At 51.9% G+C, this 14836-nt stretch overlaps 7 protein-coding genes across 7 annotated transcripts in view; 3 read left to right on the forward strand and 4 right to left on the reverse strand.

Moving 5' to 3' along the window:
* Positions 1-172: 172 nt before the first annotated feature.
* Positions 173-1015, reverse strand: BU25DRAFT_462797 (uncharacterized protein; the record flags this gene model as incomplete). Its single annotated transcript, XM_033710551.1, has 1 exon — positions 173-1015. The coding sequence occupies one exon, from the start codon at positions 1013-1015 to the stop codon at positions 173-175; it is 843 nt and encodes a 280-aa protein (XP_033556661.1).
* A 2612-nt stretch (positions 1016-3627) lies between these two features.
* Positions 3628-5261, forward strand: BU25DRAFT_209229 (uncharacterized protein). Its single transcript, XM_033701179.1, has one exon. The coding sequence runs from the start codon at positions 3816-3818 to the stop codon at positions 5166-5168; it is 1353 nt and encodes a 450-aa protein (XP_033556662.1). The 5' UTR covers positions 3628-3815; the 3' UTR covers positions 5169-5261.
* Positions 5262-6223: 962 nt separating this feature from the next.
* Positions 6224-7425, forward strand: BU25DRAFT_209289 (uncharacterized protein). The gene is made up of 2 exons (XM_033701180.1): positions 6224-6306; positions 6376-7425. Exon 2 carries the CDS (start codon positions 6383-6385, stop codon positions 7169-7171), a length of 789 nt encoding a protein of 262 aa, XP_033556663.1. The 5' UTR covers positions 6224-6306; positions 6376-6382; the 3' UTR covers positions 7172-7425.
* An 831-nt stretch (positions 7426-8256) lies between these two features.
* Positions 8257-9741, reverse strand: BU25DRAFT_425642 (uncharacterized protein; the record flags this gene model as incomplete). The annotated part of the gene is made up of 3 exons (XM_033708364.1): positions 8257-8597; positions 8668-9224; positions 9632-9741. 3 exons carry the CDS (start codon positions 9739-9741, stop codon positions 8257-8259), a joined length of 1008 nt encoding a protein of 335 aa, XP_033556664.1.
* Positions 9742-10620: 879 nt separating this feature from the next.
* On the reverse strand, positions 10621-11303 carry BU25DRAFT_462801 (uncharacterized protein; the record flags this gene model as incomplete). The annotated part of the gene is made up of 2 exons (XM_033710552.1): positions 10621-10992; positions 11046-11303. 2 exons carry the CDS (start codon positions 11301-11303, stop codon positions 10621-10623), a joined length of 630 nt encoding a protein of 209 aa, XP_033556665.1.
* On the reverse strand, positions 11244-12113 carry BU25DRAFT_415202 (uncharacterized protein; the record flags this gene model as incomplete). The annotated part of the gene is made up of 1 exon (XM_033707488.1): positions 11244-12113. A coding segment is annotated over exon 1 (494 nt), but the record flags the coding sequence as incomplete, so codon positions are not given.
* A 560-nt stretch (positions 12114-12673) lies between these two features.
* BU25DRAFT_415203 (uncharacterized protein) overlaps positions 12674-14836 on the forward strand; it is a gene marked incomplete at its 3' end in the record, with an annotated part of 2744 nt that continues 581 nt past the window's right edge. Inside the window, exons 1-3 of the mRNA XM_033707489.1 lie at positions 12674-12812; positions 12904-14492; positions 14546-14818. Coding sequence (XP_033556667.1) covers positions 12716-12812; positions 12904-14492; positions 14546-14818 — 1959 coding nt within the window. The remainder of the gene's footprint in view (positions 12813-12903; positions 14493-14545; positions 14819-14836) is intronic.

Genomic DNA, 14836 nt, shown 5'->3' on the forward strand with positions numbered 1-14836 from the left:
AGATTGGAATGCTAAGTAATAAGTGCTAGAAAGGATGTACGCAGAACGCCAGTGAATGCAGATACTACAGGTTCAACGTCTCGAGCAGGCCAGCCGCATTCTACACGCCAACGAGTTACAGGATGTCGAACCGCCGAAGTAGTGCGTCAATTTACTCCACTGCTCCTGGAAGTCATTCTTCCTCTGCCTCGCCCTCTTCTGCCGGCCTGCAAGTTCTGCACTCCCGGTATAGCATCCCGCAGAACTCCCTGACTGTCTGTTCTGGGCCCCCATCAAGCCCCACGTTATGTTCCTTCATGCAATACCATGTCCAAGCTCCCTTATTCGCCTCATCTTTCTCGAGGTAATTCTCGCCTGGACTCCATGTGTCAAGACTGAAAGTGATCTTATCCAGCATGGGCCCTGTAGGGCAGTCGGAAAGTGCGGTGCCGATATTCTTGAATGACTGGCTAGAGTGGTACCATATCCATAGGGGGTTCCAAAGTGGGTCGCCGATGGCTTTCGCGTTGAGCGTGAGGTGCGTGCAGGATTCGAGGAGACTGAGCTCAAAACGAATACGTGCTGCGAGATCCCAGGAAGAGGATGCCATGTTGCGCGGGTCTATGCACCCGAGCATTGCGCTGGTGGTAACTATTTGGAGGGAGGCTTTGTGAATGTTTTTGAATGTTGAAGGAGCGATGCTCCAGATCTTGTCATCCTTGGCGGAGGGTTGGTAGTTCTCCGGGGAAACGGTAAGGTTGAAGGTGCCTTGCTTGCAGAGCATGTCCATATACTCGGTGTAAATCTGCTTGTTGACGAGAAATATCCAATTGCTGGGTTTCGGTGCTTGTGTCGGGTTTCGTAAATTTGTAGCAGATTCCCAAAGTCCTGCGAGCATCCCATTCAGCGACGATGCAGGCTGAGGTATAGCAGGTGAGGGGTAGGAGACATCTTCCAAAAGGTTCTTGTAGACCATGTCACGCAACTCTTGCGGTAGCGACTCGAAAGGAAATGGTTTGGCGTTGTTGATTTGCATCTTTCGTACTCGTTGAAAGGCTCGATACAGAAGGCAGAGGAGGGTGTCTACGAGTATGATGATGGTCGAGGTAAGAAGACTGGTAACAATCCCAAATAGGAGATCGTAATTGCATAAGGACTGTAGCCCACCTCTTATCGTGGCATCACGGGGAGCCCAAAGCTGTTTGTTGTGTACAGTCTTGTCCATGGTGCCGGGCTGGAGTCCAATTCCGGACAATACCTGCAGGTCCGGCCCAGTACACTGTTCTTTACGACGCTCCAACTGTGTAAATCCAAGCACGCGGCCTTCGATACTGCGTGCAACCCGTATGCAATGTCCGGTCGATGATTTGCGGCCTCAATGTTCGGGTTACAGGGTGCTCAGGCCGCGGGGTCCGAGTTGAGACGCTGAAGAATGATGGAGACGAAAGATATGCGCACAACTGTACTAAGCAGTGATGAGGAACAGGAGAGGTGTATGTGATGCGTGAGAGACAGATGTGCGGCTACGATGTCAATAAAATGGTGCCTTGCACTGCCCGAAAGAGGCAGCCTGAAACGGCAGTGCGCACAACACAGCCACACTGGTCAATCATTGTGATATTCCCGGCAAGGACTGCTACAGCCGCAGTGATCACTTATAAGGCTTTACAAACATCGTGTTGAGCTACATCATGCTCTGGATGCATTTGTTCGTATGCTGCGCAAGAGGACTGCGGAGGTGGATGGAAGGTACCTGCACAGTGCGCGAACTCCGAACATTGTCCGCGATCGCCGCTTCATCAACATTACACGAACACCACAACACCACAACACCACACGTCCGTGTCTTTCGTGGACTGAGGCTTCACCAAATGACTCGGATTGGAAGATTTGTACAAGGACAAAAGGTTTTGTGTTTTGTGAAGTGTGTACAAGCAGTTATGTTGTGCTTCCAGGGCTCAGAAACTGATCGCAGAGAGATTGCGTACCACTCGTCACTGCCTTAACACGCTCCGCGTTAGCCTCTACTATTCGATTCAAACCAAAAAAGATCCAACTCTCGAATCGATATGACGGGTGTGCGGAGACCTGTTTGCATAATCGAACGTGTGGAATTGTGCAAAGAACGGACTTACGGTGTGCCGTAAAACGTGAGGAAACCTACTGACGGCGCGGTGGTGGCTTTGTATTTTCGATGCTTGGCCATGTACCATGGGTCTGCTTCAGTGCGTAGCGAATTTGATACCGCTTCGATGACAACTCTGAGTAATGCACTTTGCATTGTTTGCTGCTGCGTAAAGCGCTGATGGAGGATCGTTACCTTTTGTACCTTGCCATCATTAATTGCATCTCGTTGATCACTCTTTCCGCTCTCACGGGTGCCGTATTATCAAATTCCAATATTAATGCGCAAGACGTACAACCGAACGAATCTTCTGTAAATACTTGACAAGTTAGACAAGCGGCTTAGGTCGTGGAGACAAAGGTGCTTTGTTTCCGTGGTCAAACGTCATACCAACACCTTTATTAAACATCTAGCTCAGAGCGCTTCGAAAGGTATTGCATGGCACACCAAGGAAGCTAGTCATGCTTGTATTTGTACATACCACGCCTGTAGTTCACAATGCTTTCTGGTGAGATCTGCATCCGATGCACTTGCAAGTGTCGCTCATACTGCCTTCTACAACTACTAGCGCGTCTACTCCTAAGGCATTCAAGAGTTGTGTAAGTACCCTCGAACCTGCGGAAACAATATTTGAACCGTTTACTACGCCCGAGCCTCTGTGTAAACCATAAAAGCTGGTTGGCTTGACCTCTTCCTCCGACTCTCCAGGTAACCATCACTGGTTTGAAAAAGCAGAGTGGATAATCAGAGGAGACTTGTGCATCCAACGGAGCCCAGAACAGAATGGCCTGCGGTATGTCCATCATGAAGATACTTCATAGCGGTACTCACCACTCAGGGGCCGACATCCCTGCTCCAACTTTGGGTGGCGATGCGTGATGTGTGATGTGTGATGTGCCCTAAAAACCATCGACAACCTCCAGGCCACCTTTCCTAACTTCCCATTATCTCATTGCCCCATCTTCTCGTGCCAATCAATGCCCACCCTGAATCCATCTGCCCGTCCTTGCCAACTTCCCATCTTCCCATCTTCCTATTCTCACCACTTCGCTTCCACTCCCGCACATTTCACTCCCACTCCAGACCACTGCCAACTATACACCTCGCAAATTTGCAATTCAAAATCGCCACTCAGCATAAAACATACCGATCTAGCGACCGCCAAGGCTTCATTCTTCTCAGACGTACGATCAACCACTTTGGTCTCACCCCGCGGCCCTACCGACCGGTTCACGTCGTTACTCGATGTCCACTACACAAAACCTACAAGACTTCAGGCACACCCTGATTTCTTCAATGAAGCAAGGATCGACGACTACATTGCGCATCGCTGATACAGCTGATGGACACAACCCGTTGAGCCCGGAGAACTGGTTCTCTGGGGCAAGGAATATCATACTACGAGATCAGGGCGTAGGGTAAGAGCCAGAAGGCTCTGACATCACGGCTAGATGCCGAGCTGTACAGTACGATGTCGTGTTGGAGGACAGGAAAGCTGCAGGTGTGGTGGTTGAGCCCTGTCATCGATGGCGGTCTCTGATTGGCTAGGCTGTGCCGCCTTACCAACCGGGCTGTGACGCCATGTTCGACAATTCCTCCCATGCCTCAACACCAACACAGCCTATCGCCGACCAGTAGCTGCACGATGTTTTGGCCCTACCCATGAGAAAGTACGCCTTGATCGTTCGCTTACCTACTACCAAACCACGCCATGCCGGACGAAGACGACTTGTTAGTCGTTGCCCCTAGTGGCGACCTCATTCTCGATGTGTCACAGGAAGAGGGCAGCCAGCAGTACTGCTACAGAGTGGTCTCGAAGACCCTACAGCAGAACTCGAGATACTTTGAGAACCTCCTGAGCGCACGCTTCAGCGAAGGCCAGAAGCTTGCAGCAGCCCTTAAGGGTCTCAAGCTCGCGGGGCACGCGAGCCTCGAAGATGCGCCTATAGAGAGCCTACCCCGGATACCGATTGTCAATGCAGGCCGAATTGCCATTTCCAAGGTATCTTCGATACGGAACCTCGTTGCAGACTTCTTACGCGCCATCCATGGCCTCGACCTCGCCGTTGCCAATCCGCCTGTCGCGAATATCGCCAACTTAGCCGTTGTCGCTGATCGATTTGATGCCGTCGAGTGTGTGGCAAAATATGTTCAGAGGAAGAAGTTCCTACAAATGACGGAAGCGAAGTCGAAAGGACGAACAAGCCCGGCTCTGACGGAAGAAAGGGTACGCCAGAAGCTCTTGATCGGCCTACTTCTCGACTACCCACCGTGGGTCACACGCTACTCGAAACACTTGATCATGCGCGATTCGGTACAGTGGGGTCCAGACGTCGAGGAGGATCATACGAAGGCATTGTGGTGGGACATACCGAACGGCGTAGAAGACGAGATGATACAGCGGAGAGAGCACATATTGGAGACTATCAACTCTCTGCAGGCGCATTTCCTAAGGCTTTATACGTCAGGAGACCGGCAGTGCAAATTGGGCTACGACACGTCGCTGCAGTGTGACTCTTTCCAGCTAGGAGAGATGATCCGCTTCTTCACCAAGATCGACACTTTGCACATGCAAGGCAAGATCTACGATAATACCGAGCCAACATACTATCAAGGAGATATCGAGCGTCTATTGTCCACGCTTCGCCAGACTTCGAGTTACCAAGTCGACAGCAACCATGCCCATTGCGGTCTTCGGGTGCGGCTCATGCCTTTGCTCGATCTATTGCAGGACCACTTAAGCCTCAGCACTGGCAACTCAGACATCGGCATCTGCGGCGACTGCTGGGCGGCGCACCGCTCAGAGTACGCCTGGAGTTTGGCCAAGCGCCCCGTTCTGTGGACAGTCCCGCGACACCTCAGCACTACTCGAGCACCCATTACGAATGGAACAGCGAAGAGGCAGCAGAATATGTTAGGTGGATGTCTCGGCAGGCATCTGGCGGTGAGGGACCTTTTTATGGCTGTTGAAAGAAATTGGACAGATGGACAAGTTAGTGGTCCTGCGTTGGGCTGGGCAAATATGAGCCTCAGCTTAGACCCGAGGATTACGGGGAGACGGTGAGGGCGATCGCAGAGCCTCATGATGAGCTTGTTTAGACGTCACTCGGGTCCTGTGTTGCCCTGGTTATGGGCACTAGGCTATCGTTTCCCACCGCGGTAGGGCTGAATGGCGGTGATTGTTGTGGTTAGCAGGCCAAGCTGTTTCAAATCTGAGGCTCAACTTGAGCCTCAAGTGGCACCTTTGGTTCACCCGCGAGCGCTTTCGAGAGAGTTCTCGAATAGTTCGAAAAGGATTCCAGAACTATTCCATGTGTGAGGCCAATGCTTAGTTATGTCTTGGTCTGATGACGCCAGCATTGGCTGTAGACTGACTGTACCATAGTATTGCTTGCTAGCTGAAGGAAGACTACTGCAAGCACTGACCAAGTACATTTTCGCTCTCACAGTGTAATCGTTCGTCTCTTACAAGACTTGCGTTTACACGCACCATTGATTTTGCAGTTCACTAGAGTTCTCTAGCGCTGCATTCTGTGTGGCCCCAGTTGCATTCAGCCGTGGGCTGTGCGCATGACTGACCCCTGCTGCGCCTTTGCCCTAACTGCACAGCCTCGTCCACAACCGACACAGTCGGAAATGTAGCTGGCAACCTTATGAGGCATGGTAGTGGACCCAGGAAAGTGCCATATCACTCAAGCACGGCACATCACACGGCTGGTTGCAGCATATCAAAATGCGAAGTCGGGGCTGACACGAGGCAGAGCGCAGGCAATAATGGTCTTTGCCGGAGCTTTAGGAGGATGGTGTATAAGAAACCTTTGAGCCATGGTAATTTGTCTTTCACTTACCAAAGAATCTTGGGTCCAAGCAACAACTACCTCATAGGTCCTTACCTTGAGCTTGGTCGCGTGCCGTTTGTTCCTACCGCAAGCACATAAGCGCATTTGATCTTCTCCCAATGTCTGGCTTCCACTCTGGTTTCTACAACAATCCATACAACAACGAACATCACGAATATCGACCATCATACACTACAATGTTCGGCAGTCTGAAGAAGAAGCTCTCACGGCGGTCCTCAAATCCCGTCACTGACACACACGCCGCTCACTCAGCTAAAAGCACGGGGTCTCGAAGTTCAGGTCTTACACCCCCGCCCTTCAGCAATCCGCACTCGTCAGCATCACCTGCAACGCGCAGACCAAGTAAGCGCCGCAAACAGTCACTGTGCATGAAGTGCGTCTCAGCGGACATGACTGACACATATTAGCCAGCGCCAACATGAACCCTTTCAGGAGTCAAGGCGACGCACCGCCCGCTTACACTCCAGGACCAGCCCAGAACTTGCAACCCACTATGGACACACCAAGATCAACCTCCACTGCAGACGATCAGTACGCATTTTTGAAGTCTTTTGACACCATCTTCCTAATCGATGACTCTGGATCTATGGCCGGCCGCTCATGGCGAGAGACCGGTAAGGCTCTCGAGACCATAACACCAATTTGCACAGAGCGCGACGCCGACGGCATTGACATTTTCTTCCTGAACCACCCAGACTCATCGCTCTACAAGAACGTCACCACCGCAGGCACCGTTATCGAGATCTTCCAGACCGTGCGACCCGGCGGCGCAACACCCACCGGCCAGCGCCTCCAGAAGATCCTCAAGCCTTACCTGCAACGCTACGAGAAGAATCCCGAGACCACCAAGCCCATCAACGTCATTGTCATTACCGACGGTGAGCCATCAGACGACGTCGAGGCACCCATCATCGCATGTGCGAAGAAGCTCGATAAGCTCGAGGCGCCAGCGTGGCAGGTCGGTATCCAGTTCTTTCAAGTTGGCAATGAGGCCGGCGCACGTGAGGCGCTGAAGCAGCTCGATGACGGACTGCGTGAGGCTTCTGGCGATGATGAGCTCAGGGATATTGTGGATACTGTGCCGTTCATGGGTGATGACGATGCAGAGCTGACAGGACATGGAGTGCTTAAGGTTGTTTGTGGTGCGATTCACAGAAAGCTAGATAGGCAAACGAAGGGCCTTCACCAGAAGCGCCCAGAGGCCTAGCTCTAGTCTTCATCTATATCTTGATCTGCCCTTCTTGCGTTCCGCAGTACCATAGAAGTCTGGACGGTGACCAAAGGGAAGGTGTGGTCGGGCGGTCAATCGTGGTTGCTCCTTCCAGCACAATGCTGCCCACCTCTCATCTCGAGTCGGTGAATTGCAAGCTGGACAGGCAGTCTAAGGAGCTGCATCGCAAGCAGCATCTCTAGGCCCGGTAACATCATACGTTCTTTAGGCGTTCGTTGGATGTACAAAGGCGTAAGGCGCAATTTCTACTTTGAGAAGGTGGGCTTGGTTTCATGCATCGGACGGCGTTTCGGTGAACAGCCTAGTCATGATACCCCTTTCTGCCTGTATGGCGCACTGACTTGGGCAATGGGTGGTATTCTGTTTCCGACAGCGTTATAGATATACGAAGTGACGGCCGGTCACGAGTGCATATTAATTTCATTCTTGATCAGAAGTCCCATCGACGACAATCTATTGGTATCTACGCGGCACAAGTGATGAGATGACAGTATTACCGACATGCATACCGAAGGATCTCCCGTGGACCCGTGGTCTGCCTAAGGCAGACTCGCCCTCTACCGGTCTTTGGAGTCTCGCACACAACGCGATAGCGCATTTCGGTGGCTACAGCATGCTCGGGACCCGCGACACTTTGCGCTCCACTCCCCTTCTACACATCGCGCTCAACTCCGCCTCGACCTCCCACTACTCTGACTCCCTGAACTTTCCCCTCCCCTTGGTGAGCTACCCCCAGAACCACTCAATCTCATCCCTCATCCACTCATCCCCGACAATCGCCTGCCCACCCCTCGTGTCGAAAAACACTTCCGAATTCCTTGCCCTTTTTTTTATTCAGTTTCTTTGTACGCAGCTTTCCACGTTCGTCGACGTAGCTGGTGGATTTTTCTCGCCCTGGTGGTGTTGGTGTAAATTAATTTGCTGGAATAAGGGAAGGTGGGGGGAAAGAAGGGGGGAAAGGGCATACGCCTATTGCCCAGAGGATTTGCTTTTCGGGGTTCATCATGTTGTAGTAGAAGGGCTTTGCGGGTTGAACGGTGAACCAGCGGAGGTGGAACATCTCAACTTAACGATGTATCTTTGGAAGTTGTGACTTCGAGGGATGTAGGCTCGTATGCTGGTGAACCTTGAGTGATTGAAATGTTGTCTTCAACTAAGAAAAATTTCTGAAGTTGGGCTGGGGGTGCGTTCAACGTTGTTAAAACACGGAAGAAGTAGGCATGGAAGCAATATTTATCGTCACGTTGGATTATTTCACTGCAAACTTTGGATATCAACTGCGGTTCGTGAAGGACAAACTTCTCCGTTACACAGCAATAGCTGTGCTTGTAAGCCCAGCTCTTCCTGCGCGCTGAAGTCAACAACGGCTTCATCAAGCCCGATAGTCGATCAAACTCAGCGCCTGTAAATCATTGGCGAATCTTGACCGATTCGCAAGTGCGGACTGGCTGTTGTAGTCCATCTGTACACACTCGCAAAAAATAGGGAGTTGTTTTTCTTCTTGGCTATTGATCGATTGTACAGCTGCACAACAGCATCAACGAGAGCACCTCTGAAGTCCGCATCTTGGAGATATTCGCCTGTCTGGTAGCATGTCAACCAATGTCGCCACTCTAAAGTCTTGATCGGACCTGGGACTTGATTTCGTTTTGGCAGAACCTCGTCCACCGTACCTCTCAGGTACAAATGCCCGGTGTACACCCACTTCGCGTATGTAGCGAAACCTTCTGTGTCTACCTCGGGAAGATTGATGCTGCCGAATGCTCCTTCCTTCCAGCGTTCGCGTAAAGCGGTGTCGAAGAACTTTGAGCTTGAGCGCAGCACATCTTCGCGTATGGATAAGGCGTCCCCAAATCCAATAGGAACCTCGATATCGTAGTCTTCGTCACCTTCGTTGGCACTCTCGTACCCGTAGTCGCTGTTGTCTTCGTAACCACTGTCTTCCTCGATATCATCGTCTAGCAGAAACCGGAGTTGCGACGTGTCGTCATAGTCCTTGTTATTCTCTTCGTATTCTTCTGTGCGGTCGCTTTGGTAACCCAAGCCCTCTTCGAAGCCATGCTCATACTCGTCTTCCTCCGGTCATGCTCCTGGTATTCGACAGGGTTGTGTGGTATCTTCGTCTTCGTCCACATCCACGTCGCTGCTTCTCTCTGTATCGTATACAAGATTGGTATCAGGTTCCGGCGCGCGGCCTACACGAATGGTGATGAGCTTGCATTTCAGACTGTGCCAGGTCAGACGTGGTTTAATTTTGTATGGCACGCCGCGCAATTCTTCTTGTTCCAGCTTGGACGTGAAGTATTTGGAGCTGGAGAGAAGGCACGGGTAGATGTGGAAGGACGTGCTGCCTTGGATGATGACTGTGACAGGCGCAATTTCTGTGATAAACTCCTGTTAGTAAGGTAATTGCCAGATGAAGCATTTTATGCTTACAAGTGCGTTTCGCCTTCATCGCGATTTTGGTTAGGCTCGAAGGAGGGAAGAGCAAGCAGGCCTGGGAAGGCTTCGACTGCGGTGCGCTTGTGAGATGTGTTGGAGGGCATCCTGTGTTGCTTGATGTGAATTTTGAGTTCGATGAGATTACCTGATTGTGTGTGGTTGGAGGTTTGAATGTCGAGAAATCTCGAAGTGCAGCATGAATTTGTTGCAATATATCACCTGGAAGTCGAACCGTAGCGCCATTCCTAACGAGCTAAACAATGAAGTCTATACTCAACGAACAATATTTTGGGATGCATCAGGGTCTGTGCACCCGATGTTTGGGAGTATAAAGGACAGACTGGCAGCAACTTATTCGGCTCCAGTCCAGGTTTTGATCATCATTCAGCGCTTAGATACCCGAACGCATCGGATGACGACGACAATGAAGAAGAAGAAGAAGAAGAAGAAGAAGAAGAAGAAGGGGTAGTGATAGATTGAATTTAAATGAGAACTAAATTGTGAGGCTAGGGATAGTCGACGAATGAAACTTCTCGTCGGTATAAAAATCTGTCACGGTTTGGGGTGCTCCTGCCTGTCGTACCTCACCTCCATGAGAGTGACCGCCACATCACACTAGCGTTGTTTACAGCTACTCACCTATATATACTGTTCGTAGCTTCACTCAATACAACCTCAGTACAATCTTCAAATTCTTCCCTTTGCGTACAGTTCTTCACTGAACTCTGACAAAATCCCACCCGAAGATCATGCGGCGTGTAGAAAACGATGAGCCGAGAAAATGTTGGATTAGGTGTAAAGATGTCCGCTTCTCATGCAAAGCGCTGATCACCTTGAGTCGGTGCCTGGTTTGGCGTAAATGACAATAAATTCACTCTTGGACGTCGATGTGGTAAGACGAACGTCAGATGTAAGAAGACTGCTACTTCAGCACAAGATCCTCGGAGATGAACTCGGTATGACTTACAGAAGGATTTCGTAACCTAGCAATTGATTTCGCGCTTTTGCTTGTAACAAGTAGCCTTGCTTGTCGCCGTCTTCCACACTCGCACTGTCCTGTCGTAGGATGCTGAGGCGACCAGCTGGCCGTCTGCCGAGAACACTACAGCGTTGACATCGCTTGAATGACCTCCCAGTACGCTGCGACACGCATCCCATTCTGTGTCTCTGTCTGACAGTATGTCTATTGCTTGTGGAACCCGATCAACAAACGTTTTGCGTACAATGCTCGCCTCTGGTGCAAAGACAAGCGCTAACAAGTAGACTTGCAGAGATGCCTCCGCTAGGACTGATAGAAACCGCAGCACAAATCGACTCGCATCGCGGAAGAAGCCTGCACATGTGTATGCAGATGGCTGCGGTGCAAATTAGTTTAGGGCAACCACTTATATCGTGTGAAACTCCTTACCGCCACCAGCGCCTGCAGCCTTGCCAGCGAGTGCACGCACTGGCCTGTCTCCCACACCAGACTCATCGCTTCGAGCCAGTGCAGAAGGTGCGTCTGCAGGAAGATGTACACGGCGTCCCCGTCTGCGATGCTCTGCTGGCTGCGCTCGAGATGCTCAACCCAGTAGCGGCACGCATCCTGCAGTTCTGGAGGAAGACTGTTACTAATCGTCCCTTCATCGATCTCTCTCCTCAAACTCCCAGACCTGAGAGATTGCATATGTCTTGCCAAAGGCTGTTAGGCACCGACATGAGCTCGAGGCAGCAAGACACTAGCTTTTTGTGTGTGCTGCTCTCATCTACCCAGAAGCTGTCGTCGCTGCATCTCTTTTTGTTGAGGAGAAAAATCACGTAAAGAAAGGTGATGCAAATGCACCAGCCGGCTCAAATATTGTGGAATGTCTAGGATAGAGTGCAGCTCATACAGCGTTCGATGCCCATCCTCTGCAGGAACGCGGAGTAGTCGGGCCAGTGAAGATGCAGAAAGCGGCGACTGCAAAAGCACGATCGCACCTAATGTCTCTCTTATTAGCCTGTACCGTTTCTTCCTTTCCTGCCTTCTGTATCTGCAAACAGGGCTCTTGAGTACGGTAAGGTATATGATGTTCAATCGCTCTTCTGGCAGGACCTCGAGTCTCTCGTCGGTGCAAGAATCATTGCTAGATGAACTGCCCGTTCCTGAGTTGTCTGCAGAGGAGCTGTCCTTGAGTACAGCGCGTAGTCGATCGGCAACAACTGTCCGCCTTCTTGGATGAAACGGCAGGCAGTTGCGGCCCAGATATACAGACCGCATGCACTCTGTACTAAGCGCCTGTTGAAGTCGTACTTTAAGCAAAGCTCGGAAGCACGGTTCGGTTGAGTCTCAGGGATGAGTAGAGCGTGAAGGAACGAGGGGGTTGATCACCTAAGCAAAGCTCGTGGTGGTCAGGGTCTAGTCAAAGACCGTGACGGCTGGTAGCAATGAGTAGTACAGAGTAGACTGTCTGGCTCGAGAGCCGATGAGATTCCAATAACAGAGTTGATTGACGAGGTTGAACACGATGCCATAAGGGCAGCGTGTCTACATACTACATACTTATAATGAGTGTCCGTAATTCCATAGTGTCTCACGGTCTCATGGGACGTTGTCTCAGAGTCTCATGGGACTCTTGGGATTCCGTGGGAATCTCATGGCTCGCTTTGGTTAGGGCTGTTATCTAGGATCCCTGTAGTAGACGCTACAAGTAGTGCGGAGTCTACAGAACAGTCTCCACCTCAGCAAGCTGCAACACAGAACATTACATTCGACAACAGTGAAAACAGCATTCAGGCCGGAAACATTCACGGCAACATACAATTTGGACGACTTTGAGGTTTTGACCTCTAGCTACTAGCGACTCAACGATGGAAATTGATGTCTGAGATACCCCTGTGCACAATCAGTCAAGGTTCATGTTGGAACGACAAGTCATATAAAGCCACAACAAGGCTGACGAGGCGAGCGGGTCGATCAGGCACATGCATGCTAAGCCCCAGCTGTGGATCTCATGATTGCCTGCTCGAAGTCGCCAGGCTGAGGCCCAACAAGCGCTGCGCCGCAGACATCATCACCGTAAACACCCCCGCTGGTACATGCTCTGATGCAGCGATGCCATGGCCTCAACGACATCCACGATAGGCTTCGGCGACGCCTACTCCAGCCTACAAGCCAACACCATCAACGGCTCTGTCGAGTTCCATCTCCAGCATGGTACGTTGCGGGACCACCCCACCCAAAGCCTGCGGGTTCTCAGTCGGACTCTCAGTAAGAACCAGACGCTAAGCAGACACCTCAACGCTAGGGCACGAGAACACCCTCAGCCAACTGCCGCACGCGAAAGACGCGCCCTTCAACTCGTTTGCGAAGCAGCATGAGCCTACCTGTCACCCCGACACGCGCGTCGATCTCCTTCGCGAGATATACAGCTGGGTGGATGGGCCAGATGAGCGGCGCATCTTCTGGCTAAGCGGTCTGGCGGGTACGGGCAAGTCGACGATTGCGCGGACGGTCGCGCGCAGGTATTTTGGCGAGCGACGTCTCGCAGCCAGCTTCTTCTTCTCGCGCGGCGGCGGCGACGTTGGGCACGCCGGCAAGTTCGTGACAAGCATCGCAGTGCAGCTTGCCCACAGCGTGCCAGCATCGCGACAGCACATCAGCGACGCTGTTGCAGAGCGCAGCGACATTGTCAGCCAGTCGCTGCGCGACCAGTGGCAGCACCTCGTCTACCACCCGCTGTCGAGGCTGCGCGAGTCAGAGCCAGAAACATACGTCGTAGTTGTCGATGCGCTCGACGAGTGCGACAGCGACAACAACATCCGCATCATCGTGCAGCTGCTGGCTGAGGTGCGGTCGTTGTCGACAGGCGTCCGGCTGCGGGTGTTCATGACGAGCAGACCAGAAGTGCCGATCCACTACGGCTTTAGCCAGGTACCCCATACGGAGCACCAGGACTTCGCGCTACATCGCATATCGCCATTGGTTATCAACAACGACATCCGCCTCTTTCTGGAGCATCAATTTCGGTCGATTACACAGAAATGTCGCCCTCGTACTGATTGGCCTGGCGCAACAGTCATTGCGCAGCTAGTGCAGAGTGCAAGCGGCCTGTTCATCTGGGCAGCAACTGCCTGTCGGTTCATTCAAGAAGGAGTAACAAGGAGAGTAATCCACGATCGACTGCAAACTATTCTCCAGAGTAGTGGGACCATGTCTGAACCGGAAGAGCACCTTAACAAAATCTACATCGCTGTCCTCACGTCTTCTGTCCCAACTACACTCACAAAGGAAGAAAAAGAAGAGTTTTGCCTTCGAGCGAGATATGTACTAGGAAGTTTAGTGGTTTTGCTCTCTCCTCTTTCTGCTCTGTCACTGGGTACACTGCTTCCTTTTGGAGACCTCGTTTCCGAGGACGACGTCGAAGACGTTCTACAAGGCCTACATGCTATCCTGGACATACCAGAGAGCCCAGCCGAACCACTACGCCTACACCACCCCTCGTTTCGTGACTTCCTCCTCAACAAAAATCGGTGCCGTGATGCCAACTTCTGGGTAGATGAGATCAGCACACACGAGAAGCTGGCGTCTCGCTGCCTTGAACTCATGTCCGCGCCCAACGGCCTTCGGCAAGACATGTGTAGCCTCTCTGATCCCGGCACTCTGAGAAGCGAGATAGAAGAGGAGATGGTGGTCAGCAGCCTGCCGCCTGAGCTGCAGTATGCGTGCCGCTACTGGGTAGAGCATCTCGAGCGCAGCCAGCAGAGCATCGCAGACGGGGACGCTGTGCACGTCTTCCTTCAGACGCATCTTCTGCACTGGCTCGAGGCAATGAGTCTAATGGGAGAGACAGGGCAGTGCGTGCGCCTGCTGGCAAGACTGCAGGCGAAGGCAACTGTAAGGAGTCTCGCACGAAAGATATGTTCACTGCATACTGACTTGCAACATAGTCATTCACAGGTGTCTGTGCAGGCTACCTCCGCGATGCGAACCGGTTTGTGTTGCGCTTTTGTTCAATCCTAGCGGAGGCACCTCTGCAGGTGTATTCGTCAGCAATCGTCTTTGCACCAGAGACGAGCGTTATCCGCAATACGTTTGCTGGTCAGGGTCCACAAGCAGTGGAATTGTTCTTGGGCAGAGAAGAAGACTGGGACGCGTGCCGCAGCGTGCTGGAGGGCCACACAAACACTGTCACTGCGGTGGTGTTCTCGCCAGACGGACAGCTGGTCGCCTCAGCATCC

This window comes from Macroventuria anomochaeta, assembly GCF_010093625.1.
Source record: "Macroventuria anomochaeta strain CBS 525.71 unplaced genomic scaffold BU25scaffold_44, whole genome shotgun sequence".
NCBI lineage: Eukaryota > Fungi > Ascomycota > Dothideomycetes > Pleosporales > Didymellaceae > Macroventuria > Macroventuria anomochaeta.

What these genes read in the sequence shown, in the direction of transcription:
- BU25DRAFT_209229 (XM_033701179.1), top strand. Translation starts at nt 3,816, where the DNA reads ATGCCGGACGAAGACGACTTGTTAGTCGTTGCCCCTAGTGGCGACCTC.
- BU25DRAFT_209289 (XM_033701180.1), top strand. Translation starts at nt 6,383, where the DNA reads ATGAACCCTTTCAGGAGTCAAGGCGACGCACCGCCCGCTTACACTCCA.